The sequence below is a fragment of the Leptodactylus fuscus genome, chromosome 8 (assembly GCF_031893055.1).
Source record: "Leptodactylus fuscus isolate aLepFus1 chromosome 8, aLepFus1.hap2, whole genome shotgun sequence".
Taxonomy (NCBI): domain Eukaryota; kingdom Metazoa; phylum Chordata; class Amphibia; order Anura; family Leptodactylidae; genus Leptodactylus; species Leptodactylus fuscus.
Window position 1 is genome coordinate 33,381,864 of NC_134272.1, and position 26,141 is coordinate 33,408,004.

At 38.7% G+C, this 26,141-nt stretch overlaps 1 protein-coding gene across 4 annotated transcripts in view; it reads left to right on the forward strand.

Moving 5' to 3' along the window:
• NRP2 (neuropilin 2) overlaps nt 1-25,713 on the forward strand; it is a 101,452-nt gene extending 75,739 nt beyond the window's left edge. The window contains exons 14-17 of one of the 4 annotated variants that reach the window (XM_075284282.1): nt 4,277-4,373; nt 6,210-6,248; nt 23,479-23,535; nt 23,640-25,713. In XM_075284282.1, the coding sequence (XP_075140383.1) occupies nt 4,277-4,373; nt 6,210-6,248; nt 23,479-23,535; nt 23,640-23,935 (489 nt within the window). In that variant the 3' untranslated portion in view covers nt 23,936-25,713. The other 3 variants (XM_075284283.1, XM_075284284.1, XM_075284285.1) reach the window with 3 other exon arrangements.
• The last annotated feature ends 428 nt before the right edge of the window (nt 25,714-26,141 follow it).

Consider the following 26,141-nt stretch of genomic DNA (forward strand, 5'->3'; position numbering starts at 1 on the left):
TGAATTTGCCTGAAATCTCAGCTTACTGTTATCAGCCTTAATACGGCAAATCTACATAAGCTGTCCTGAGCGTCGAATGAAGAAAAGAAGGCTTTATTGTGTTGGTTTGTCTTAACTAATGTTTTGGTTCTTGATACATCTCTTCTCCCAGTTGTGCCCCTCATCATCATAGCAATTAGTTCACGTGTCACCTGGATATATCAAAGGGTTCTTCATTACAAAGAGACCTAAATTTGTTCGCGGCGCCATTAGACAGATCTTGCAAGCCCTGATGCTCTGCAGCGTGCATATATCATGAGGTTAATAAATTGTCAACGGGCTCGAGGAGACAATCCAACTTCCAGGAGATTTGAATTAAAGGGACAGTTCTGGCAGATATGCAATAAGAGATTTGTATTAAGAGGATTTATAGTGTTTATTTTAATATTACAGGAGAATCTGGATGGCTCCCATCGGAGACTTCAGTTAAGCAGAGTTGTTTTCATTCTGTTTCTCGTGTTGTTATAGCAACTAAATGGTACGCTGCTTGTTATGCAGAAAGCACTGATCTATAGCAGCATTTGGGTCTTTGTGGATGGCATTAGGCTTTTGATGTATTCGGCAGAATGTTAAAGTCTTGTCTTGCTAAGAAAAAAAAGTGTTCTCCACTCCCCGTAGCTTCGACGTGTAGGTATCAGCTCTCTCTTCCAAGTGTGATTGTAATCTAATAGAGATGACACCTAGGCACAAACAGGCAGTTCAAGTGGTATAAAGACAATCTTTGAAGACTACATGAATATTATCCAGTGTGTTACAAGAGGTGATTTTTTTATGATATGATACTTAGATATTGCAGGAGTTTTCAAGTATTCTTATCACTCTCTAGGAAAAATGTGTATATTCTACTGAGTGCCACTAATGCCATCCAGTCAAACTTTGATACAGGCGCAGTTATTCTGTTACTTCATGTGAATTGCTGCCTTATAGTATGTAGTCACTGCTAGTTAGCAAAACTAATGCACTTAGCGGGGCATGCATATAAGATGAATGTTAGTTGCACCCTTCAGCAGGACCAGCCAACAAGCTTATGTGTATGGGGCCTCCGAGTACTCGCCTGACTGTAGACATTTGTGAAAACAACGTGGCATGTTTATCCCTTCTGCTAATAGAGTAGATCACATGAATACTCGGCCATGTCATGTGTGGGGGTATCGGGCATAATATCTTTCGATTTGACTAATTATGTGTGGCCAGCCTAAGGCCCCATTCAAACGAAATTCCTCTTCCGTTTCCGCTGCCAGCTTTTTTGCCCGGCTAGCTGCGATGGTATGCCGATGCAGTGTATCGGCATTCTGTCATAGCATCCTGCTCCTGATTAAGCCGCCATGAATGACTTGGAAGTGGAATCTGCATGAAGATTGGTCAAGTTGCTTTTCTTTCCCCGCTAACTTAAAAAAATCACTTGTACAAAAAAAAACAAAAAAAAACCTGCTAAACTGCTAGTGACTCCCATTGAAATGAATGGGAGGCGTTTTTTGAGGCAGATTTTGAGGCAGATTCCGCAGCAAATTACTATGGAATACCAGATACTTTTATTCAATTCTAACAAAGAATCCAATCTAATCTATATGTTTATGTCCCTCCAAAAGTATCCACTTGATAAATGTATAAAAGCTGCACTTTTTGGTCAAACAGCGCCCCCTGTGAACAGATCAGATTTTAATAATGTATGTTACATATTAATTGGTATTTGCAATCACAATATCTGGATTATTTCTGTAATTTGTCCTTGCTTTCTGTGGATATTCAGGAATGTATTTGTTTTCAGTGAATACGTACTCTCTGCTTTCTCTGTATTCATCTGGAAGGGAATGCATTTTAAGCAGACCTCAGTATAGTGGTATATTAGTCATCATAAGGCATGTATTGTGTATACTCTCAGGACGCTGGGAAGGCTCTGACTGCAACTTCTTCTGTATTTGATCAGTCCAGTGTCTCACCAGCGCAACGACAAATAGTCATTTCCAATGAAGACAATACATATGAGTGTACAGTCATTTCCAATACATCCAGTGCAGGAAACACATGACCGGTGGATTACTAATCCCCAGAAAAGCTACTTTAACATCTAAAACTGCAATTTGTAAAAATATAAATAAATAAAATGATATGTAATGAAATTAAAAAAATGTCCACGTATAGTATGATGTGCCAGCAGTATTGTGCCCGATACCAGTAAGACCAGCGATTGGCTGCGGTAGTGACATGAGGCGTATGGACAGACTCATACTTGACTGAGGACACCAGAGAGGAGGCAGCAAAGCAGCTGGGACTTATGTCATTTATTTTGTTATTTTACTACTCTTCTGACTTTGGGCAATTATTTTATTTGTCGCAAATATCTCATTTATATTGGTGACACTGGATGTCTATACAAGGGCTCAGCGCAGCCCTTTGCCTAACTTAGTATGCTGCATGTATTCCTTACTATGTGCAGTACAATCTCTGAAGCTTCAGAAAAATAAGGCTTTTCCAACATTCTTCGACACATTTACATGATAATGGAAGAACCAAGTTCAGCAAATACAAGTGATGCAAATTATGCGGCAGATATGAAGAAGGTGTGACTACTAATTATTGTGGAAATTAACACATCTAGGGCTGAATGTGAAGGAGAGAAGATGGAGGAGAGGTACAAATGGCAAAATTATACTCAATGACTTCCTGTGTGTTTCTCGATGTCTGTCACACATATACAGTTACAATCCTGAGATGCCCTATCAGTCTAATATGGGTAATGTCAGCAAGTGTTAATAAGGTGGGAAGATGATGTAAAATGCTCTTGGAAGTGACACACATACTGTGATGATCATGTTGACATCTATGGTGTTTTTGGTACGTTCTTGGCATGCGTGTACCCACAACCGGTAGTCATGGTGGCACTCCGCTAAGGAAGAGCCAGCATGACTGCCGATTGTCCCCCGCTCCAGCCGCTGCATAAGACATCCCCCGAAGATAAGACAGGTCATATATTTCAGAAGATAATTTAAAATAAGACACTGTCTTATTTTCGGGGAAACAGGGTATATATATATATATAGACATGGTCACATGTCACAAATCATTGTGTAAATAAAGAGTGAAAAACATGTCTTTCTGCAGCGACAATTGCCTCGTCTTCAGTATTACATGTTGTAATTTAGTATCATTTGTGCAGCAGGCACAGGTTCCTGACTTGCTGTAGAAAGAAGGATTCTAGGAGGAAATTCATGGGTGTCCGTATGTGACATCTAATTAACCAATCCTCTCCCTGTTCATGCTAAGGACACTTTTCAGTATAGGGCACAGTTCAGAGTTGAAAGCATTTCTTATCATTTACTATTAGAAGGCTAAGCTGTCAATTTTCCCCGCGCTGTTCCTTTAAAGACAGACATGATTGCATTGATTATTGAAGAGGGAAGCGACGGTATTAATCAGCTCTGAGTGAGGAAGTGCCGCCGCGCTGGAAAGAAATTGCATTTTAAATTCTAATTGTTTAGTCCTCCGTCAGAGGGACCGGCAGCTAATGTGGAGCAGCAGGCTTCCTTGTGCTTTTCTTGGTAGCCAGTAGCAACACGGTTGTACTGAGCACATAGTCAAAAATGAGTCCTGAGTATAAATTATGTACATAGCGCTGTCCCTGCAGAACTAGATTTAACAAAACAGCCAGTACACTGACCGTGAGCCAAGTTGTAGCGTGCCGGGAGGGGGAGAGTTGTCCTTTCCAATCTGTTTTGTCTCAGTTAAATGCAAACAGGTAGAGAAAAGTCATTGACGTTAAGAGCAGAGATCCAATCCTTCAATTCGCTATCTGTCCTGTTGTGGCAAAGGATTAAATGGACGTTACACTGATGGTTTACTAAACCACGACACAGTAGACATAATGCATTGTACTCAGTAATACTGGCTGGGCTCAGTCAGATCATATTAAAAATACCTAGGATGAATCCTTTTTTTGCATTTTATGTATTTATTGAGTATAAATAGTGATTTTGGCTATACCATGATGACAGAGAGGTGTCTGGCAGTGCCTTCTTCCCCTTACCCTATGTAGCACATGTTCATACATGGTTGAGCTAAGCAGCCATAAGTATAGGGAGAATGACAACTAACTGAACAGCTAGTGTATGGACAACATAATATTACCCTAGTAACAAATTTACACAAATAATTTTAGGTATGTATTTTATAGAACCGTAAGTAGATAGCTGGATCATAAGTAGATATCATATCTTTATATTTCTTGTTTATCTTGTAGGTTGTCATCGAAGGAATTGTTGGCAAAGGTCAACCTGGAGAGATTGCTGTGGATGACATTCGGATAGCTGATGAAATCCCCCCGGAAAACTGCATGGGTAAGAGGATTAGGACTGGATGGGCCATAACTTGACCCAAGCTGTCCTAGTAACAGTATGATTGTTCTATGGTATAGATGTATAGCAGGTTGCTGGTGAAGCCTGGTGTAACTTGTCCACGGTGCAGCTATCGGTGTATGGTGCACTATCACATAGGAAATAAGTTTATGTATATGGAGCTTTATCAAGGGCCCATGAGGTAATGATCTTAGAGCTGATACTTCTTTATCTGGTTCCGTCAAGCCTTTGCATCTGTTAAAAACACCATTCTCCTTTTCTTGGTTAAGGGATTTCCTTTGCCCTGCATATCTCTTGGCTCCTCTCTTGGACCAACTGGTTTATAGACTCTAATAATCTGGACTTTCAGCATAGATATAGCAGGCATCTAATGAACATTCAGACTGTGCTACAGAACTTTATCTTTGTACATATGCAACTTTTATAGTGCAGTCGCCATTCACTTTGAATAGGAATTGGCTATGCGACACAAATTGAGCAACACAAAACATGAAAACGCAAAACAAATGTTCATTATTGTGATGAGCATTTATTTGGTGGCTGCTAAACCTGTATCATATGGTATGACATTGAGCACACCACAATAAAAAAAATTACACCATATTAAGTCTGACATGAGGGTGGGGGCTGAATATGGGAAATGTATTCTACATTGAATGTAAAATTTTACAGTCAACTTGAGTGTTGTAAATTGAAGAAAGCTTTTAAAGCTTTCAAGCATTGAGCCCACCATTGAGGTTTCTATGCTATCACTTTTGGCACATACAGTATCAAGCAATGGCTTCTGGTGAGGAGGAGAAAATGCATCATTAGGCTACGCACAAGCAATAAGATGTAAAATCTTATGTATCGTCATGAAGTTCTCAGTCGTGTTCACTGTCATATCCTGCCCCCAAGAGATAGACCCAGACACAGTCTTCACGTGTAAAGGTTGATGGGACCCTTTTCTAATTATAGGCATTGGCAGCAGTGATTGTTGGTTAACCAGCGGTACTTACACACATCCTCCATGACCTACAATGCTAAATATGGAATCAGAATAACTCTATTAATATTTCAAATTGTCATTATCTATAATAAGACTCCCGCCTATTGATTTTGGGTCCAAGGGCAAATTGTAATAATGGGTATAATGTTGAAGGCCTTTGTAAATCAGGTTTAGAATAGGGAATAACGTATAGTACAACATGCTATACAGTAAATTTCCATCATGGACCCCCTGTTATTTTACTATGTCAGTCACATAGATAAGTGTAATTCTCGACCTGAAAATCCCAATTCAGGAAAATTGTCTCTTTAGTCAAGGGTAGTTTATTGACTACAGTTTTTTTTTTCTCCAAATCTTGCCAATTGCTTTTAGGCTCTATGTCAAATTCCTTAAAATTGTCCATTGTATGCGGTATCAAGCTGAGAATCATGGGAAATGTAGTTCTGTAAATGCTTACGCTGACTATTGTGCCGATATAATTACCGGTAGGCATGAGATCATAATTGTCTTATCCCATTTAAGATGACACAGCAGTGAGCATATTGTTCATGGAATATAGACCGAACCGCTGATCAATACGCATCTCTAGCACACATGCTTTGCATCGACATTGCATATTAAATGAAATGTAATGAATCCAGAGGGAGGTTTGTGCTTGTATCTGAAATTAACTCACTAATGTGGTTTACGGCACGGTATCTATGAGCGATGCTTACTAACTTACAGGAGCATCAGTGCTTCTAATACAGAAGTGTAAAATGATGTCATGCATATGTAATGTTGATCCATTTGTTTTATTGAATTGCACCTCCTTTTTTTTTCTATTCTAGAACCAATTTCTGCTTTCCCCAAACCAACTGCATATCCAGGTAAGCATTTTACCATAATGTATAACTTTTATTCATAAGCGATTCACAAACTGTTCAGTCGTATAAAGGTATACAATGTGGATTATAAATAATGGGATTGTAAGAGAACCTGTTGGGTGATATATACTTCTGAGCACAGAATATGAAAAAGGGAGAGAAGCTGAGCTGTATGATATATAGGTGTATGTTATTTGGACCAAGAGACTCCTAGGAGAGACCTAAGAGTCCTGCTCACCCCTCCCACACAGGATGATTGACAGCCTATCCTGAGTAAGTCACTGTATGGGTGGGGTAGGCAGGACTCTCACTATCGCTAAGAGTCCAGGCAGGATTAACTTTGCCTTTTATTTCAAAATCATATAGCCCTATAGATCACAGAGCTTAGCTTATCTCCCACTGCCATAGATATGACAGCGTATATTATCTGACAGGTTTAATGAAAGGCTTCACTGCATTCACAACCTGAAAATTCACTCACAGTGGTCCAGGTAGCTGAGATATGTGGCTTTATATGATTGGGTCCTCGCACTGGAAAATTATAAGCCCTGATTTTTCCCCCTATATCAGTCACTATTGTTTCTTGATTCTATGACTCATTTAATAGTGGCCGATTTTACCCCCTTGTTCCAGTAACTGGTAGGTGTCTCCAGAACCATAAAACCACCAGTGACCACATTACAGCATGTCCATGTGACACATCATAAGTGATAGCTACCTTCTATGGTATAGAGGAATTGCTATTGGATTATCTATCTTGGGGTGCTTTTACCAGTGTAGGATTTGATCAGGTTTTGTACAACCAGTGGAATAAGAGCAGATGGAGCAGTAACTGTTCTCTATACTTTTCTTTTATGATCCATACATTGAAAAACCCTTTACAAAGCCTCGCCTGTGAAAGCCCCTTAACAACCCCCATATCTTAGCTTTCTGAATCGCAGTGAGAATGCTTTATAGAAATTGGATTTTACAATAACTTTCAGTCACACCTGAATTTTCAAGTTTTGAGTGAAGTTTGGCTTTAATTTTATACTGGTTGGTCTCTGTAAGTGAATGCAGGTAAGTGACTGAACACTGGTTAAGATTGATGTTAATAGAAAAAAATGACATACATATAATATATTTTTCTTTAGAATGATTGAAATTTACTTAAAATGTTAGCTCTTGAGTGGGTGGGTTACGCTATGGTCATAAGCAGATCTCATCACCAGTCTTATGTGTGTCTGGTGAGTCAGATATGTGTAAGTTCCTTGTGAAAAGTGTTACTTGTTGTTTGTCATTAACACTTGATATATCTCAACTATGAAGCTATTTTTGTTCTACATTACATAGAAGAGATTTTTGATCTGACTTTAGTTCTACCAGTTACCGTATTGTTGGTTACTTCTTGTAAATCAATTACTTATTATTATTGTATGGGAAACATATAGGTAGGTGAAAGAGTCCTATATTACTACTGAGCTATTACTATACCGCTATTACACATGTACGCTATGAAATATTAGCACTCACGTAGTAATACAAGGGATTTTCTTGACCATGGCTGACCTCAGAATTGTATGTCAGTAAGAGATAAGTCATCAATGTAATGTACGTAATCTATCAGCCATATGATTTTTGGTTTTAGACCTTATCTCAGCATTAATAGAAAAATAATAGATGACTTCATTGTAAATTGTCCATTAAAGGCAGAGATAATCTGGGATTGTTCTTGTCATCTATAACATCAGGCGGTGCCATGCTCCACAGCAATGGGTTAGATGGAGACTGTGTCTGGGAAACAGGATCTGTGTTTAAGGGGTTTAATAGTTGTATACAGTTTTTGTCTGTAACTCTACTAAAGTTTTTTGCTCTTATTTAGTTCCTCTATAGCTTATATTTCATTGTCCGCTTCAACATTCGCTAAATAATTTTATGTTTCACATCACTATACAATTTATCTGTCCCACTTTTATATATTGCAAGAGAAGTTGTAGTGAACTAGTACGCCTCACAATCACATCTTCCTTGCTTTATTTCCCATCCCTTTACCCTCTTTAATATCTAGTGAATGTGAAACAATAGGTTTAGAAAAATAAAATCCTGACCAAAAAGACGGCTCCCATAGAAATCAATGGGAGCCGGCTTGTACCAGCTCCCGGAAAAAGAAGCGAGGTGCTCATTTTTCAGGCCGTTTCACCTTGCGATTCAGCCTGAAGACACTCCCTCCTCTCGATTAGGCGCATTCATTGGACCTAATCCAGAGCGGCTTGTGCGACTGGATGCACCTGCAGTGCACTGGCATTCAGTTGCGGCTACCCATTTTTTGGACTGGAACCTGAAATGGCCTCCGCCTCGGGTTCCGGTCCAAAAAACGCTGTGTGAACTTACCTGAAGAATAGACATGTCGCTTCTTTTTTCCGTGTGAACTCAGCCTAAATCCCAGCAAGACTCCTAAGAGAGACCTAAGAGTCCTGCTCATCCCTCCAAAACAGGATGATTGACAGCCTTTCCTGAGTAAGTCACTTTGTGGGTGGGGTAGGCAGGACTCTCACTAGTCCTTTGCTTTTTAAGGGACTGCAAGGCAACAGGTTAAAATGTAACCTTGCCGGGACAATGAAATAGAACACTCTAAACATATAAAAACACAACAATATTAGGGAAAGCTCTAACTGATAGCCTATTTTCACATACTAAAATTATTCTCTGTGTAGGTTCACGCTATAAAATAATAGGGAATAGATGTGTTGCATAGACTGGCAATGCCCAGATCAGTTGCTGATTTTGGACTCTTACAAGCCTAGCAAGTTAAGTAATGCAGACTACTGAAGGAGTGCTATCGCTTTCATGTCAAAGCCGCGGCTTGAAGCAAGCTGCAGTAGCTCCTTCTATGTAGACTGCTGTAAATATGCAGTCCTACAAATATGCTAAGTTAACACTGACATCTCCACCTCCCTCGGCCTCGCTGGCATGTTGTTTTTCTCCTTCAGTTACTTCTATAACCAAACACGAAAAAATGCAATGTTGTGCCAAGACCGTTGTTGAATATTTACTCGTGCTGCAGGATTGGAATAATCATGAGTTGTGCAACAACAGCCTCACGCCTTTGTATTCAGTTGTCCGGTCTTTCCACTGGACATTGTGTATATCTACGATATTTGATTTGTCGCCACGGCTGCCGAGGATCAGCCTAAAAGCTCAGTTATGGACAAATCCTGCTTTGGAGTTCTTTACTTTGCAGTCTGGCACCTTATTTAGCTATTTTAAGTCTGCCTGTTCCCTGATACTTTCCATTTATACATGTCTGAAATATTTTTTTTTTTTTTTTTTTTTCCATATTTATCAGTGAAATTCTGAAACCTAAAGTAGAGCCAGTGAAAACATAGCAACGGTTTGACTGGGTGTTAGAGAATAACTCGTTCTCCCACAGTTATTCTAAAAATCATGAATTATTCATCATAATATGGCCTGTTTTGTCATAAAGTTACACTAAACTAGAAATTACCCAAATATCAGTAACGATTAATAATCATTTAGGTCTATAATAATAGTATCTTTATTGGCTAGATCTGTGTTATTGAAATCCCTTTCCTTGAGACTGCATGTGTGATGGCTGTAAGAAGATACAGTTCCTCTACATGGTATTGTGCCCTAGGATACAGAATCCTACAGGCAATACCTTAGTATGAAATTAGAAATATGGAGATGCAATAGATGCTTTATTACTGCGCTGTATAACTCAGAGCCATAATACTCTCAAGAATATGCAGCCCAAAGCTTTTCCTACTGAACTTTGCAATATATTTTATTGGAGAAAAATGCCTCTTTCTCCATTTATTAGACTATTCATCTTCTTTCCTTCTAAACTGAGATTCACTCTGACATTGCTGCTGAATCCATCTTGGCTTCACAAGATGGACTGTCAGGTCACTAAGGCATGGCCTTGGGAAAGGTGAGTGGTAATGGGAGTCTAGTCAGAGGAAAGCAGTGACACAGGCAAACAGAGGCAGCTGCAGATAATAGAAAGTGTTCTATCTCACATCAAGTGTTTCATTCACATCAGTACTGTTCAGTATTTCTTTATAATTCCCTAAATTGGTCTGCTGCCACTCCTGAGTGAGTGGGAGAGTTAGAGAGCAGTCTCTTCTACTTTCTCCATGTTCTCAACCGCGCGTTTTACAGTCCCTGCAGATTCTCTAGTGAGAATCCCATCCACACATTGCAGAAAATTATGTGCAACAGAAATACAGAGATTTTAAAAACCGTTGAGATTTTGGAGATCACAGTATGCCAATTACACCTACGGAAACGCCAGCAGTTTACCTATAGGTATAATTGAAGTAGAAAGTCCACAGAAGAAAACTCTGCAGGCTTTCTGTAAAAAGAGCTGCCTGAAAAATCTCGAAACGTTTTGACCACAGATTTTCCTGCAGCGCTTTCTTGCTATGGCCCACTACATGGGGCTTTAGCCACTAGCTCAGAGAAAACTGAGCATTAAAGGTAGATGTTAGGGCAGGTTCACACCTGCGCCCGGTCTCCGCTTTGCAGGTTTCTGTCTTCTGCCCGAGAAACTGGATAGGAGACAGAAATTGGCAGTCAGTTTTCAAACGCATTCATTTGAATGGGTTTGCAAAGTGTCCGCCCGTGAGCAACTTCTGGTCTCTGCGGTGAAACCGTTTTTTTTTTTTTTTTTTTTTTAACCGGACAGAAAATTGGACATGCAGGATTTTGTGTCCGGTTAAAAAAAATACGGTTTTGCTGCGGAGACCAGAAGACGCTCACGGACGGACACTGACTGCAGGATTTCCGTCTCCTGTCCAGGTTCTCGAGCAGAAGATGGAAACCCACAAAGCAGAGACCGGGCGCAGGTGTGAACCCACCCTCACAGTGCCAAATACAACTCATGTAATGTCCAGAAATACTGTTACTCCTTACGTACACATATGGCAGCTTATTCTGAAATGTTATCCGGAAGGTTAGATACACTTTTAGCAAATTTAACCATTTAGAGTAAAGTGGTTTTTTATCTATGTGTTCAAATTCCTTTGTTCATAGCTCCATAGAACAGATGTGTTTGTATAAAAAATTAGCGTCCCGTCCTTTGTTTTTTGGGTTTTTTGTCAGACAATATGAAATGTGAACGTTACACATGAAAGTCCTTGGATCTGTGTTCCACACCTTGCTTCTAAGTGATTGTTCCTTGTTATCAACCCATTATCTGTACTGAGTACACCTCTTTCAATGGCAGTGAATGTCTGGTAGATGCAGGAGAGGTGACAAAGGAACAGGGTGCTATTTGTTACCAGATTTTGAATTTATATTTGGGGGCCGGGCACTGAGAAACTTTCAGTGTGACACATTCATTGCTGCAAATAATGAACAATGAACTGCAAGGCCAGGAAATTGTCATAGTCATGAATCTGTTGTGCAAGTACACATCTTCAGCACTTCATTATATCCAGATTCTTTCCTATAATAGTAAAGTTCTGTGAATATGTAAGCCTTGCTTTTTCACTTTAGGCTACATTCTTTAACTCTTCAAAAACATTGTCACTTCAAGATAAAATCACATTGAAGTTTATCAAAACCAGGGAATTTGGCTTTATATCCTTATACATCCTGCACCGTTTCTAAACACATGGGCATCCAAAATGCTAAGGGTACTTTCACATGTGCAGTTGTAAGGCAGAACCAGAACATGATTAGAGAAAACAGATTTTGTTTCTTTAATATCTGGTTTAAAGGGAGTCTTATCACCTACCCTTCTCTGACCATGGCGTTACATATCTCATTACAGTGATAAACACCATACCTTTGTTATGTGCCACTTTTGTAGTTTTGGAGCCAAACAACATCAAAGTCTTATACAAATAAGGCAGTGGATCTTTAGCCCTTGGAGCACTGCTCTTGCCACTCCCTCCTGCGCCACCCCTTGCAGTGAGCGGTGAACCTCCCATTACTATGACATCACCCGTCCTACCTGAGCAACAAGATCAGAGCTCCCAGGACTGATGGCCCGGCCTCTGTGCACCAAATGCCTCATTTGCACAAGACTTATAGTTGTGATTGTGCAAATCTACCAAAGTGACGTATTACAACAAAGGTATGCTGTTTGTCACTATAATGTGCTCTTTAATACAGCGATTGCAGTTGAATATTCTAGATGGAGGTCACTTACGAACCACTCTTGCCATTAGCCTAAAAAAATGGCACATGTGAAAACACCCTTAACCTTGCTGATAAGTATCTATAATTTTATCAAGCTTCTCACCATGACAGAAGTTTTGATTTATGAAGGGTCAAGTGCTAAAAATCCCACCAATTGCTAAGAGAAAGAGGCAGAAGTGTTTAGTGTTCGGAGAGAGAAGCGAATCTATACACTGCTTTCTTGGGGAGCTGATACTAAATAGCATAGATCTCATGTGAGCACACGGAGATATATGGACTTTCCAGGAATCTCAGCTTCTGCCCCCTTATTTTAGTGAATGTTAAGGGTTTTCACACCTAGACCCTCAACAATCAAAACTTCTGACTTGTCACTATGATGTGACAGATATTAAAATTATACATATCTACAGATAATATTCAGGAGTCAGTGACTCTCAGATCGCACAATACATTCACAGCAGTATATTGTTAGGGGATATATACACAGGCCGCATTTGTTGTAGAAGTGAAATCCTTATCCATTCTGCAGAAAGAACTTAGAATTCCGAACTTTTTCAGTCCCAGAAAGAAATCTGCTGCAAGAGAATGTACAAAAAGTACGAAAGAAATACATTTAGGAATAACAGACCTGTCAACAGTAACATGTTGATGGTTTCCAGCCACCACCTTAGTATTTTTCTATACTGTTAATACATAAAATGTGAAGAAAGGTAATAAAACTATATTGAAAAGATTTGCTGACTTCTTAGACAATATTAACGCCACTCCAAACCACCATATTAACTGGTGATAAGAAAGTCTTGTCTATAAGATGAACAGCTGCGATTTGGGCCTTCTGGGGTAAAATGTAATTAATTGACAGCAAAGCCTGTCAATATTCCCCCAAGGTAAGCTGGCTATGGAGCTAAATTCACAAAACATTGGCCAATATCGACAAGACATTGACAGCCAGACCATGCAGCATGTAAGGCATTTTCTGTTACAAGCTGCCAGTGGCGATAAAATAGTTGGAGAAATTTATTGTACGATAAAGGTCATTTTTTGTGCCTCCGACTGCTTCATAAACTGGCTGCACATATTTTCTGCTGCTACTATAGTCTCATATTCCCCTAATCCTATTTTTTTGTATTTAATTACATTGCATGTAATTAATATTAATAAAGCTCATATTTTGACGGAGGTGAGTGCAAAGCGCAGTACATTTTCCATCTTATTCTATGCAGTCTGCAACGCTCCTCTCAGCCTCTGACATATGAATAGTTACAGAGAGGTTGACTTACCCTTGAGAAGGAAAAAAAAGTGAATTGCCTGTTCAAGTTAAGTTGACAAATTAAGAAAGAGAACAGTATTGCTGAGCAGGCAACATATAGACAAATCTACATGATAAGGGATTTGGCTGACCCCGTGTTATTGGAAACTGTATATTTCTTCAAGGTCCAGCTAAGATTCTGTGGTATTTCATTCACCTCCAAGAATTTAACGGGATGTCTTTCGCTCAACATAAATTTAGATGCAGCCAAGGCCGGTCTAGTTCAGAGACAAGCAATTTCCCAAAAGTTTGGGAACTCGTACTTGTTTTAGTCAAGTAGATTTAAAGGCAGCCTTCTCTTTGTACATTTCTCATTGCGAATAGTCTTGCACAACAAGTCAACATTTCTATCTCAGTTAATGCACATCATAAAATTCTGGCAGGCATTAACGGACCACATAGTTGTAGATAAAGTTGGTTCAAAATTCTTTTTGAGATCTTCGGCTGCTTGAACTTGTGCAATCTTGGAACATATTAATGGTTCCTGCTTATGAGGTGCTTAAGAGAAGTAAAGATGTTTTTTTATGGAGGTTTGTGTGGTCATTAATCCCAAGCAGCTCAGCGTGTTACGAGATAAAATCTTTAGTACGCGGCTGATTTGTTTAGCTGAATAAAACAAAAATCTGCGAAGGACGAGTAGTACATCATGAAATCACAGTATCCAACCACCCATATCTATTGAATGTTAGTTATACGTTTGGCATACACACTCACACACACACACACATATATATATATATATATATATACACACACACATATATATATATATATATACATACATACACACACGGTATATATATATATATATATATATATATATATACATACACACACACACACTGTATATATGAGAGAGAGAGAGGTTGTAATAGTATAGGAACAAGATCACGGTGTAATTTAGATGTGTTGTCTGGTATATGTGTGTTGTAATGACTGGTAAGAACCATGTAAGGCCACCATTGAAATAGTTCAGTTCATGGACCGTAGCTCAGATGTAAAATCCCTAGATTTGTGTATGACTCTATGACATTCTGCTTTCATTTAAGAGGTTGGGCTCAGCTTGTATAATCTTAAAATGATTGACTTTCGTTATAGTGAAGCTCCACCTTAATATTATGATGTTCTTATAGAAAATGCTCTCTTTAAACATGGAGGCTTTTCGATAATAACATGTGTGGCTGTGGGAATTTATAAGGTGGAGCTTCGCTTTATTACAATCTAATAGATTAGTGGGAGTGTATTTTATACATAGAAATGGAAAAGCATTTAAAAGCATGTGTGATTTCTCTTGATCTTAGTCCTCCTACATCCCACCTAGCAACGCTCTTCTGTGTCTCTCCACCAGGGGGCACCCTTCTACCAGGGAGCGAGCCCACAGTGGATACGGTGTCAGTGCAGCCCATCCCAGTCTACTGGTATTACGTTATGGCAGCAGGAGGCGCTGTTCTGGTGCTGGTCTCCGTCGCACTAGCCTTGGTGCTCCACTACCACCGCTTCCGCTATGCGGCCAAGAAGAGCGACCCAGCCATCACCTACAAAACCTCACACTACGCTAATGGGGCACCTCTGGCAGTGGAGCCTACCTTAACTATAAAACTAGAGCAAGACGATCCCGATCACAGTTCACGTTGCTGAGGGCGATATGGACGCTGGATCTAGACTTAAAAGACTCAAGAACTGTTGGCTCAATTTGCACTTTTATTCTCCCTCTCCTTATAAACCTGACAAAACTTTGTTCTGCATATTTTTGATCTCATAGACATCTCGACCCCTATTGACTGTCTCTAAAAATCTAATGCTGCATCTTGGAAAATGTTTGAGATGAAGGGGCAATGCCTTTTAGAACCTGAATGCTCTTTATTTTATTTTCAAAGACAATTATTTTTCAAATTTTTTTTTTTTTTGGAATTTTCCCCCAGTGGAAAACAAACATTGCCTGAAAACATGATGGGAAGTTTGTAAGAGTATACATACATACATATCTATATCCCTTGTGTGTATGAAATAGCACGTAAGTAGTGGTGGAAACCACTAATGGAACTAGGCAGTTGAAACAAATGTATTCCAGTGAGCTCTCGGACACTGTTTGCCAAGTCACGTGACTGATGCCATTCAGTACAATCCGTGGTGAAACCCAAGATGTAAAAAATGATGGGTAAATCTATATTTGTGAATGTTAATGTACATTTACTCTAATGCCTAGGTAATGTTATTTTGCTACTTCTGGATCCTTCTTTCCCCACACTCTTACACACTACCATTTGAGGATAGAATTTTCTAAGCATGAGTTAATTCACCTAAATGATTGTGCCAATTTTTTCAGCTTGTGCTTGGATGAAAATATCTTTAAAACATGGTAGTCAGATTAAGAAATGTAATGTTACCAAAGGAGTAATGGGAAGATCTGTCAATACTGTGGAGCTCACTGCAGTACATTTTTAGACAGCTTATAGTACATATATGCAATTACAAAAACATAAGAATTATTTTTTATTTCTTGGAAACTGTTCTTTTTGTATATCCATTTTGCTTAAAAAAAACAACTATTTTTATGGCATCATACCATACAGAATAATTCTCATTGGGCCGGTTTTCAAGAGTGGTTGGCAAATGACTAGAACATAATTGGGGTATAGCGTACAAATGAATGCAAAGAAAAGCAATAGCATCCCATAAGAAAGTGAAGGTTACCCAATGAAAGCATGCCATCGGATTGAGGAACTCAACTATTACTTCTCTGCACTAGTTTATATACATTTTCCTAGGAATAATATTCATACTAGGGGCAACACGGTGGCTCAGTGGTTAGCACTGCAGCCTTGTAGCGCTGGAGTCCTGGGTTTGAATCCTGCCAAGGACAACATCTGCAAGGAGTTTGTATGTTCTCCCTGTGTTTGGGTGGATTTCCTCCCATACTCCAAAGACATATTGTAAGGAAAAATGTACATTGTGATCCTTGTATGGGGCTCACAATCTACATTAAAAAAAAGAATAATTTTCTTACTTATCTTTACTATTCTTGGTCCTAGTCAGAGGAGCTGCCCCTACATGTCTAGATCTTCATGGTCATTGGGCATGCATCTTAGTACTGAACTACTACTGGAATACTGAACGATTTCCTTCATTACACTATCGATCCATTTGATTCTTACCTCACAGCCATCTTTGATTGGCACTTTTTGCCCAGTCTATGAATGAAGTGATTTCTGCTTAATGTATTTCTAGCCATTGTATATCACTTCATGATATAATTATTACTGCCTTATCTAGTCGTTGCTTTGTATCATTAGTAGAGTGCAACTAAATTTGTGTTAACACTGCTGTAAAGCAATATCTACAGTAGGTACCGAGGTAAAAGTAAAATTGCTACATGGAAGACAAACTAGTTTTTTTTATTTATCTGGGCTTTGGAAAGCAGTCAACAGTCATTGCTCCATTGGTGACCTGCAATGGACAGTACCAGCAGGGCAGAATTTGCTCAAACACAGCGGGCAAACTAGACGCAAACATTTTTTTCCCCACTCTTTTGGGTCATTTTTCAATGAAAAAAATGACAAAAAATAATAGATGTATTGTAAAAAAAAAAATGACATAGAGGAACAGATTAAAAAAAATTATCCAGCAGACCTATCATAAAATTTATTATATAAAAGAGAGAGGGGCTTATTTCAGACTTGGTGGTTACTACAAATGACATGAGCCAATGGGTTTGTGCCACTTTTAATTGTAACCAACCTCACCTAAATATACAATAAGTACATGAATATGTTAAAGGTTTTTTTTACACTTTTTCAGAGCATAAAATACTGCATATGGTGTTTACATGTCTGGTAGTCAGAAATGATTGGTATCGGATATCACTGTCCAAGTAAACATGAAGAGCTGACATATGCTTTAGTAAATATATATCCCACAAAATAACAATTCTGGAACATCTTTTCATATAGTTCAATTTTGCACCAATTTTTCTATTATTCCTTTCAAAAATTATTTTGAAATTGATATAAAAAAAAATATTAAAAAATTAACTAACATGGTGTTACCAGTTGAGGGTGCATCCAAATGCATTCTGATGCTACCAAATTAGACACACCTCTTTGACAAGGCTATGCTAACATCCAGTTGTCAATTAGGTCATAAGGTTTAAGTTGGAGTAACGAAAGAACCACACAGCGCAGAATTTTAAGAAAAAGATTAACCAGAATTGTTATATCATTGTGCATACATGTATTTACTAAGATGGACATGCCAAGAGGCCCTGTATAGCACGTAAACATACACATGTATATATGCAAATGCTAAAACAAATTTATTAGTTAGGTTCTAATTTTAACCTAGGTAAGGCTAGGGCCCCATGTTGCGGAAACGCAGTTTTTCTTGTTGCAGATTTTTTTTTTTTTTTTCAGCCAAAGCTAACAATGGCGGCACTTCTCCCTTCTGCTCAATCAACTCCTGGTTTTGGCTTAAAAAAACGCAAGAAAATCAGCAAATCTGTTTTTCTGCCACGTGGGGCCTCAGCCTTAAGCTGAACTAGATAAAAAGATGTGCTTTTTTCCAGGGATTGCACCACTTTTGCTCATGGACCCTGTCTGCTAGTTCAGTTCAGCGCCATTCTAGTAAATGTGGTTGAGCTGGAATACCTGACCCTGGACCCAAATAACACTTTTTTGGGGTGAAAAAGCAGACCCCATCTTCTAATCTTATCCCACACATTTCTTCAGTACCATAAACTGTACCTGCATTATTCTATTGAGGTTACCGCTGCCTCACTACAGCTAATATTACCCATTGTGGCAGCATTTGTTTACTGTACTTACACAATAAGCCAAAAAATTGCGGTACTACAACTCTTTGGTTTTGGTCATACATTTCAGGGGAAAAACCTCATCACCTGACCGTTCTTTCTGGTCCAGATTATATGACACATCTATAATTGATGAGACACATGCACCTTTGTCATGTGTTTTTATTTATTTTTTGTAATGTACATAACAATTGTGGCTCACACATTTGGCAGTTTCAGTGTTAGTGGAGCTTAAGAACAATAAGTTTTACTTATTTTTTTAGGTAGCAAATGGGTGGCCTTATATGCTAAAGTGACATAGAAATGTATATTTTTTTTGTATCCATGCTGTTCTTTGGGTGTTTGAATGTATTTCTCACAGAAATGCTAGTATACAGTTCACTGCTGTGTATAATAATTTTGAGCCTTTTTGTATTAGATTGGTTTTGTCCATTTGGCATTACTGCTACTTATTTTTCTGTGATGTAATGCGCACATACGTATGTGCCTAGAAGTTGAAATATTTTGTACATTGTAAAATACCTGTATACCAGGAGGCAAACCAGGCAGTGTAGTGAGAGAAACCTGAGACTAAATTCTACCAGCTTTAAATATCCCATATTTCATCTAATTTACACGAAACAAAAGCATTTATTTATTTAAGGCAACCTATTGTTCACTGTTTCTTGTTGTGTTTTTGTTTTATTGGGGGATCCTTTATTTTTCCCAAGAAGAGTTCTATATTATGTATGTCACTGTTGTCCAACTGGTGCCCCATAGATGGGGTCCTCAATGTCATTTTATAGCTCTAGTCTATCCTGTTTGATATAACCTATGGGTGGTGTTACACCTCTAAGGCTGCCTTCACACGGAGTAATGCCGGATGCCATTCACAGCCGTACATGCGAGCGCTGTGGAAGGCTCCTGAACACTTCCCATTCACTTCAATGGGAGCACTCGTAACGCCGGCTTTACACTCACGTGTACGGCTGTGAATGGCGTTACTCCGTGTGAAGGCAGCCTAATAGTTGTCAATCAAACACTTGTTCAATCTAAAACTATTCAATTTGACCCATTGCTTCGGTCGAACGTGTGTTTTAAATAGGTAGAGGGGAGTAAACCACTTAAAGCCATGACACCATTGGTAGTCACTTCTTTCCCCTGAGATTAAAAGGATCAGGCGTTGAAATTTGACATGCCCTGTCCTCCTTTCCCCATTGTGTCAGGGACATTTCAAAGACCCCCATGCACAGAAGATGGTCAACCAGCCCAACCGAAATCTTCAAGTTTATCTGACTGTATGTGGGGATCTTAAGATCTATGTAGGTCTTATGACAAAAAACACTTGGACAACATAGCAGTGCATGTAAGCCCGTTTGTTAAGTCTATGTACAGAGATAACCAGTATTCTTCAGGGATCTATGTTGCAAGATTAATTCTCGTGATCCACTTAGTCTGCTGTCACGCCAACTTGCTGCACAATGCATTATAAACCCATTTAGCATGAAAGTGGTTCTTACAAAATGGCTTCCTTCCGGAACGAGGTTTTTTTGTACGAAGTTTTTTTTTCATCGAGCCTAATTACAGGAGGAAATTTATTGTAACTGTTGTAAAACTCACATCAGTCCTAAAGTGTAAGTGTAATTACGCTGCGAATTTTCTCTTGTCTGTTTAATCTAACAGCAGTATCTAAGGCTTACCATCTGTTGCCACATGCTTAGAACAAAGTTCCATGATTGTAAATAGCATTTACTGTTTGACTCAAATGAAAAATAATATATATATACAAAAAGAAGTAACCAGCTGCATTGTGCACAAATGAAAAGATTAAACAAAAGGAACAAATACAACAAAGCACCTTTTGGCCCTCGGTTTCCTATTTTCTTTTGGAAACTGTTCCTCATTAATGTGTATTTCTTCTACATCTTTGCTGCCTTTTTAGATGCTTGTGTTGTTCTTGTTGTTGATGATCAAATCCAAAAAAGTGCAGAAAAGACAAATATCATGAAATGTATGTTGTCTTTCCCCAGCAATGTAACGTCTTTTTTTCTTTTCGATGTTTGTCGTGTTGCTGTCTGGTTCTGAAGGGGTTGCTTTAAGTTACATTATAAATACAATTTTCGAAGCCTATAATATGAATCAAACTATTTGGTCAACTGCAGTTTCTTTGTAGAAAATGCATAAACTGTTCGATAAATAGTTGCCGTATGGCAAGGGGGAGATGTTATGGTATTATATTAAAGGGATGATCACATTAAAGTCGAGCTATAGGAAAGACTATATCTGAACCAATGGACAACTAATCTTCTGTAATGGTTAGTTGCCCAACATCTACATTTGGTTTACCAACACCCATGTCTTGTAATAGAAGCAACAACTCTTGAAACAATATTAATTGGTTTATAACCATAGTAGACATCTTATAAGTATTGGTTCGTCAGCCAAGTGCACTTCACATTGGCCCAGATGGGTCCTTCTTTGAGCTTTTTCATATTGATCTGATTCGAAGCGCTTTAATTGAAGATACATCCCTTTAATATAAAACCACACCATAAATGTTATCCATGTTTCTACATGTTAATAATTTGCAAACAATTGGGCATGGAGAATGCTGTTCCTTATCTATATGCTGTATAATGTTCTTTTCTATGAAAACCCTGGAAAATCTTTATTGGAAACGATGATATCCAATCATTTTCTCCCTCCTCCCTTACAATTGCGCATTTCTTGCTTTGTCCTCTGCCTGAGAATGAAAGAAAAAAAAAAAACTTAAGGAAATTTGAAACTTATTTGATCATGTGATGTGTGGAATGTAATTAAAGGATAATATTTTTGTACAAACATCTGTTTCTCTTTACTTTACCACTGAAAATGGCTCCGATAACTGATGCCGGCTTTCAAGCACTTAAACAAATTCGCAGCTTTTTGTGTTCCACATCATCCTCTCTTTTTTATGGTATCAGCATTTTACTTACTATCTTGAAATTTCAATCAGTCTGTCACCTGAGACAACAATGATGGTAGTTCCGGGATTTTACTAAAGTTGCTAAGTGCTAAATTGCCCGAATGTGATTATAATGAAGATTGTCCTCTCTCTGGGGTAATCAACAAAATGGGACATCATTTTCCCTTTCCCTAAAGGGCAGAAATAAGCAACACAATCACGCTGGTGCACATCAGCAGCTTAGTAGAAATTTATCATGATGATCTCACCAGATTTACTTTCCCAGCCGGTGCAATGTTCATCCGGTATTTTGTGAAAAGTGGTACGGTCGGTGGAAAAAGAGTAGAAAGTCATATGGAAAAGAATACTGGAAGTTGTTTCCTCGGATGGGGTATAGCTATCTTTCTCTAGGATCCACGTGTGACCTCTAACCCCTGATCAGCTCCGTCATCTTATATGAGATTAGGCAATAGGAGGGGACGCCAATGGTTTATAGGATTAAAACCACATACATTTAAAATGTCATTAATTCTGTAACACGTTATTCCATTTTTTTTTTTTTAAACATTTTTAGACAACTGAAAACACTATCTGGTGCAATATGGAAAATTGTGTCTACCTGTACTCCTATAATATGATTCTGATGGATGACGGTGTTCTATGCTTATAGTCAGCCACATCATTCACACACGTGTATACATGACCAAAATGTCGAAAAAAAATGAAAGCCTGTACATATAGATATATAATATTCCCAACTGTAGCATAAGCACCTGTCATAGGAGCAGTGTGAATACCCACTACTGTATCATGTATCTATATAATAAGGTATTCATGTTTATGAAACAAAAAAACAGCTGTAAATAGCATGAAACTATAAAAGTAAGTCGGAAATGAGCTATTTCCTGGGAGATCCAGCGCTATCTATCCCAAGGTAGTCCTGAACTCTGTACGCCAAATGCATGTACCGTAACTGCTGCCACCAACCAGTGGTCATGTGCCATATTCATCACTATGTTGGTAATGCTGTATTAATGATTTGGAGTGCATCATTTATTCCATCATTCACGATGTTTGTGTTTCGGGTCTGTCCCGGAGTAGGTACTGTGTAATTGTGGGGGCCCCCCCGTAATGCTGTATTATTAACATAGTGATGGGTACAGCACGTGACCACTGCAGCAGTCCAGTGCTGGTTCACCAGGGTAATGGAGAGTGCTGATTTTTTTTGATTTTTTTTTTTTATGCCATTTACAGCTGATTTCACATTTTATTTAAGATGGATAACCTCTTTAACTGGAGTGATGTAAGCAAGACACGACATGGCTGACTTTACGTCAATAGCTTTACTAAACTAATCTATTGGTGCCATTATGTGGCATAAATGACTAAGAGATTCCTTGGCTAGGCAAGTTATTATAGACATATAAACAATGGGTTGGGCTTTTGCTATTACTACCCTTACTGGCGTAGATTTTGACGTAATTTATACTACTTTTGTGGTGTGAATGATGATGAAGATGGTGCCAGCTTAAAAATGCCACTTATGACTATTTTAGATCATGTCTGTCTTGTTTATAATGTATTAGAGAACTGTGCTGAACCAACAAAAAACTTAATCTACTGCCTATAGTAACCAGTCACTCTGTTTGCGCCCTACCTATAAAAACTCTGGACTTGGTTTGCTTGCCTCAAGCTGCATATTTGCTTTCATCTACATTAGTCCTACAACATGTAAATGTAATTTAATACCCCTAGTAATAGTAATTTGTTAAATTGTCAGTAGCGGTTGTTATATGGACAGTAGACTTGATAGGAGCAGAATAATAATGCCTATTAATACACATGCCGAGAGCAAATTAATAATGTTTGCACAAGGATACAGGAAAATGAAAGCCTTTAAGTTGTTTAGTAATAAAACCCTGTTATTTGAGCTATAACTTACAGTGACTGTTATATAATGTATGCATTTTATTTCTGAATCTGCTCTAAAATATTCCAACTTGTTTACATGCCATCTAAAAAGATTTTATTTTGTGCTTCTTTTTAGTAGATGTTCCAGTTATAAGAAATAATCACGACATAGGTAGCTACGGAGTTAAAATAAGTAAGAAACTATTTTCTACTCTTTATTTCTCTCTCTGTTCTAAATCTCTTTTATTCTATTTCATTACAGAATTTAATTCCTAATAAATGTTTTCTCTATTCTAGTTAACTTTGAATCCCACACGACGTTCCCAACAAGTAATGTCGTAACTCCTAGATCTGACAAAGAAGAAAGTTGGCTTTATACTTTGGATCCCATTTTGGTAACCATTATTGCTATGAGTTCTCTCGGAGTCCTCCTTGGGGCTATATGTGCCGGTTTGCTGCTCTATTGCACTTGCTCCTACACAGGCCTCTCCTCTCGCAGTTCTACCACTTTGGAAAACTACAATTTTGAGCTTTATGATGGAATAAAACATAAGGTAAAAATGAATCCACAGAAATGTTGTTCTGAGGCATGACGGTATGATCCAGCTTAGTGATTTTGAACACTTGGTGATTCCCATTTAAAGGTCTCTTAGCCATCAAATGTGGTGGCAATGAATTAGCTGTTTCAGCTGCTTTTCTTCAATAAGACACTGAAACTGTGTTTCGACAGACTACAAAAAAAAAAAAAAAACTAATGGAAATTGTTTGAGAAGAAAGGACAATTCTCACTTTCCACCAATACCTCCCAAAACTCCATTGCCTCCCAGTTTTACAGACCTGATGTCTAACTTTTTGGACTTTCCTACATATGACATATCACTCCATGGAGGAGCGATGTGCATTAAAATCTCGTATCAGTGCTGTTAGTGATACCACTTGGACCTATGGGAACAACAGCACTTTTAGAAGGACGAGATCAACTTCTCCCAGCCCCAAGTGAAGAGTTGCACGACAGCATCTAGACATGAGTAGAAGAGCCTTAAGATTACTTGTGATTCAGAGCCATTTTCTACAGCCAGGTCTCTAATGGAAATGTGGCCGTCTTCTTCATGCGGTCTATTTACAGTTTTGTTTTTGTTTTTTTGTTTTTTTCAAAATGCCTAGAACAAAGGACACATTTTTAAAGGTTTTATATTCAGAGCTGGCTTTGATTGTACCTTTTATGTATTGTATGTTTGGGTGGGTTGGGATGATTACAGTTCATGTATTGTTTTCTGGTGAAGCCTCTTCAAGTTACATTTGACCCCTAAACTGCATTTGCTATTAATGTACCGTAGACAGATTTATTAAAGTGAACCTGCCTCCGACAAAAATTAGACACACTTATTTAGAGGGATGATCAATTATGTAGACCCAGTGACATTCTGTGTTGCTTTCCCTTTAGCACTGGTTCAAAATGGCTGCCCTTTTGAAATGAAAGTGAAAGAAACACTTTCAGAAAGTATCTAGTTCTTTATTTTCCAGGTAAATTACAGACAGAGTGCAATGGATTATAGACATTCTGATAAGATCATTTTGACCACTGATCAATGTCTCATGCATATTCACAGTGCCCTCTTATTATTTCAGTTTCCTTACTGAGCCTTTACTAGTGCGACTCCAAAATGTATATTTATTGGGTGAGTCCCTAATAGGGCATTCACTGCCCTCGTAGATTTTACTACAATGATAAGGTGAATAGAAAAGTCATTCTGCTAAAATAGACAAAGTAGAAAACTATTAGTTTTGATACATTTAGGTCATATGAAATATTTTCTCAATAGATATTTTCCATACTACTGCAGATCACATATCCCATCTGACCCAGGCCCAAAATCTGTTCATTCAAAGCATGCCCCCTAAATATGAACAGCCTTAAATCATGCATAACCAACTGGGTAGCAAAGCATGCTGGGAGTAAACTAAGAACCACTTCTTAGCTGTGCCTGCCTTAACTATATGTAGCATAACTCATCAGCAATGTGTTTACATGTAGTGGTCATGTAGCATAAGTTCATATAAGGGTTAATGGCATGTACTTGTAAATTTTATCCCCAACCCATGGGACATGTTTAAAGTGTAAAGGTTTCTGCCATCCCTTTCTCCTATCCTTAGGATCCAGTATTAGTTTTGGGTCATCTTGCGTCACTAATAGAGATGAGCGAACACTAAAATGTTCGAGGTTCGAAATTCGATTCGAACAGCCGCTCACTGTTCGAGTGTTCGAATGGGTTTCGAACCCCATTATAGTCTATGGGGAACATAAACTCGTTAAGGGGGAAACCCAAATTCGTGTCTGGAGGGTCACCAAGTCCACTATGACACCCCAGGAAATGATACCAACACCCTGGAATGACACTGGGACAGCAGGGGAAGCATGTCTGGGGGCATAAAAGTCACTTTATTTCATGGAAATCCCTGTCAGTTTGCGATTTTCGCAAGCTAACTTTTCCCCATAGAAATGCATTGGCCAGTGCTGATTGGCCAGAGTACGGAACTCGACCAATCAGCGCTGGCTCTGCTGGAGGAGGCGGAGTCTAAGATAGCTCCACACCAGTCTCCATTCAGGTCCGACCTTAGACTCCGCCTCCTCCGGCAGAGCCAGCGCTGATTGGCCGAAGGCTGGCCAATGCATTCCTATGCGAATGCAGACTTAGCAGTGCTGAGTCAGTTTTGCTCAACTACACATCTGATGCACACTCGGCACTGCTACATCTGATGTAGCAATCTGATGTAGCAGAGCCGAGGGTGCACTAGAAC